This window comes from Apteryx rowi, unplaced genomic scaffold (assembly GCF_003343035.1).
Source record: "Apteryx rowi isolate R43461 unplaced genomic scaffold, aptRow1 scaffold_302, whole genome shotgun sequence".
In the NCBI taxonomy this organism is placed as follows: Eukaryota; Metazoa; Chordata; class Aves; order Apterygiformes; family Apterygidae; genus Apteryx; species Apteryx rowi.
Window position 1 is genome coordinate 1015756 of NW_020449442.1, and position 3458 is coordinate 1019213.

The 3458-nt window shown below is 36.4% G+C and overlaps 1 protein-coding gene across 3 annotated transcripts in view; it reads left to right on the forward strand.

The window, feature by feature from the left end:
• HELB (DNA helicase B) overlaps positions 1 to 3458 on the forward strand; it is a 16648-nt gene extending 13190 nt beyond the window's left edge. For 2 of the 3 annotated variants that reach the window (XM_026070034.1, XM_026070035.1), the window contains exons 10-13: positions 22 to 226; positions 1097 to 1231; positions 1452 to 1898; positions 2243 to 3458. In XM_026070034.1, the coding sequence (XP_025925819.1) occupies positions 22 to 226; positions 1097 to 1231; positions 1452 to 1898; positions 2243 to 2332 (877 nt within the window). In that variant the 3' untranslated portion in view covers positions 2333 to 3458. The remainder of the gene's footprint in view (positions 1 to 21; positions 227 to 1096; positions 1232 to 1451; positions 1899 to 2242) is intronic. The other variant, XM_026070036.1, reaches the window with a different exon arrangement.

A 3458-nucleotide genomic window follows, 5' to 3' on the forward strand; every position in this document is an offset into this window, starting at 1 on the left:
TTTTTTTCCCCCCTCACCTAGAGACCATAAAAGACGACTTGTATTTCAAACTGATGACAAGATTTGCTGCATGCGAAATATCTATCTCAAGGATCTCTTGCCAAGCCGTGGTTTCAGCCAGGATCCTGATCGCCATGAATGCAAAAGTGGAAACCCCCCCCTTGCTGCAGAGACTATTGAGGAGGGCAAACGACTGTGCAATGGAGATATATTTTTCATAGCAGATGTAAGTAGTTGTTGCAGGAACTTGCACAAAAAATTAGGGGTAACTGATTCAATCCTTGCTGAATCCCAAACTAAAAGAATTCACATTTTTAAAATTTTAGTTCATAATAGATGCTTAGTTCTGCCAAACTATCATGTGAAAGGTTACCCTATTACAAAAAAGAGACAGAACACAGACAGAATAGAACAAAAAAACATCCCTGGGAGTTCGTGTAAAACCTGTTTCAGTTGGTCTGCTCATGCTTTGTGCTGTGAATTCTTTTTTTTTTCCCCATAAACTCTAAATTCTTAAATTCCAATTGAAATGCAATATCTTTTGGATATGGGTAAAAATATAGTCTTTAAATAAAGAGTAAGGCTAATGTGACAGCCATAGTCCTCCCCTGGCAGAAAACTAAGCTGACAAAAACTTAACCAACTCCCAATCCTTTATTTTTCTGTTGGGTTGATTGAGTTGAATTGACTTGGCAAAGGGTCCAGCTAATACTAGGATTTGTGCTAGGCAAGGGGGAAGCACAAAGAGTTGGTGGGAGAGAGCAGACTCTTCCCCATTTATAGCAACAAATTGTTAAATGGGCTTTTTTTGTAATATGTCACCTTGCCCTAAGATAATCTAAGTTTTCTGGGAGTTAAAACTTCATTTTTTAACTTTTTAAAGTCAGGTAGGCCGTACTGTGAAACTAGTTTCCTCAAAGCTAGTCAGTTAGACAGCAGTCTTTGGGTTTAGCATCTTCTGAAACTATTTCACTTGGTTGGCATTGAAGCTATTTTAAATTCAGGGAGAGATAGCATATAGACGCACGTAGATGTAGAGACCTTGATTGAACAGCTGATATGAGCTTACTGCTGTGTTCTTGTGCTATGTCTTTAGGATGTAGAAATTAATAAACAACGTTTACTGACCATCAGCAGCACATACGGCTCCACATTCACTGTAGTATACAAAGCATTGAAGAAGCTATGTCATATAAAACATGCATGGGCCAGAACTATTCACACATTTCAGGTAGGAAGTGTTGGTAAGACTTTACCATGACTTTATCTCAGTAATGCACTGTATTTTCAATGAAAATGTCAGATGGTCTCTTGAAACTAAAATTCCTTGAATGCAGAACAGAAGACACTTTGCAGAGTGTCCCCAGTTCTCTCTGATTTCCTTTCTTTTGTAAGCTTTTTTTTATTATTGGAGATTTTAATTTGGTAAGAAGTTCTTACACATATTTCAGGGTTCTGAGGAAAAAACTGTTGTCTACGTAGTTGGGAATCCAGGCCGTCAGCACTGGCAGCATGTGTACACGGCTGTGACCAGAGGACGCTGCCGAGTCTATGTTATAGCTGAAGAGATGCACCTCAAGAAAGCAGTCACTAACAAGAACATTCCCAGAAAAACTCGCTTACAGAAATATTTGAGAGAGACAATCGCAGAAATAAACAACCATCCAAAACAAACTTCTCCCCTGAAGAAGAGCTGGCAAAATCAAGAACTTGAGACTCAGTCTGTTTCTGTAAATCAAGATGCTCCTGACCCATCTGAACCTGTAACTGACTCGATTAAACAAGAAGGGTCTGTAGTTCTTAATGAAGAGCAGACCAGTAATTCACAGCAGATAAGTCCATATAAAAGACAAAGAAGTCTTACGGCAAATTTGGGGGATGTTATGAAAACATCCTTGGTAAGTATGTCTGTACTGAGAAAGTGTAAAACAAATTATTGCACTCTTTTTCAGCAATGCAAGTGGCCTGGATACTAATATGTGTTGGATTTTTTTTTTACTTATGTAATAATTTTCAAGGTATTAGTAAACTGACCAGTAATCTGTGAAGCAATCAAGTTTGGCAGATGTCTCCCAGGGTAATATATGGCTAATAGGGAAAAAAATAAATTATAATGCCAGTAGCAGTAAATGTACACATCTTGTGACTAATTGCAGTGGTCTGTTGACTAGCTTAGAATATATTAGCTTGGTCTTTGTGCACAGATGTCAACTCTGATAACACTTTTGTTTTGTTTTGACAGACAAATGAGCGAGACTCCCCACTTGTGTCTTCCAGACTCAAGAATCTAACTTTGGAACATGTAACTCCTAGGAAGCTTTTCAAAAGCTAACAGTCAATCAACTGGCTTCTTAATGAATGCACTTGTTTTCTACAGCTTTAAAATAAGGTTTCTGGAACGGAGAAACTAGATATGCAGAGATTTTCAACAGCTTTCCTATATTTCCATTTTCTTTGAAGGACAGCTTGTTTTAAAGTGAACCTTTTATATTTTCAGTGATCTGTTTTTAGTAGAAGATTTGTTGGTGTGTTAGTCATCAAAAATCATACCATTCTTTTATTTTGGCAAAAGATTAACTTACAGGCCTATTAGGAACCAGATGTTTCCTTGAATAATATGTGGAATTTCTTGGTTTAAACGTTGTATCTGTACCAAGTTGTATGTAGCTCATAATGCTAAAGCACTGATTAGAAGCTATTATTGCCTTTCCAAAGCTACAATGTGCTCTTGGGCCAAAAAACAGATGGTGTAGGAAGTGGACTTCAGTTGTGTCTGATACGGCAGAACTATGGGCATGAAGCTTGGCCAGATCATGAATTTCAATCTTGTTATAAACAGAACGAGCAAGTAGCAATCACTTGACCCACAAAGAAAAATTTTCCCCTCGGTACCTTAGGAGATGTAAAACTTGCCATTGCTGTTTCTACCCAGTGAAGTTTTATACTGCTAATGCTCTTGGTAACAGAAGCAAAATTCCAAGTCACAGTTCAAATAATGTACCTCTTACAGCCTTTTTTTCTTCTGTACTGCATGACTTGATGCACTGTAATTTTCAAGATTAAATAACCTGAATGTTTTACTCAAACTTCAGACCAGCTCTACTAAAATCTGAATGGCTCTCATTCTCACTCTTTCTCCTGCCGTAACAAAATTTTTTTTATAGCTAAGTGTACCACAAATGTAAAGATGGTATTTTTTGTTGAAACTGTAATTCTGCATGTGGGAAAAAATGTAAAGTAGAAAAATACTACCTCATTGTTAATGTCTTTAAATCACTGTTTATTTCAATTTATACAGTTTTTCCATACAAATATTTGCAACAGTTTGAATTTCAAAAACCATACATAGACGATAAATATCATGCTATTAAAGTATTAAATTTGTACAAAAATACTTTACAGTTTAATACTTATTTGTTACAAATAAAAATACATATTTAAGTGACTCATGAACATTA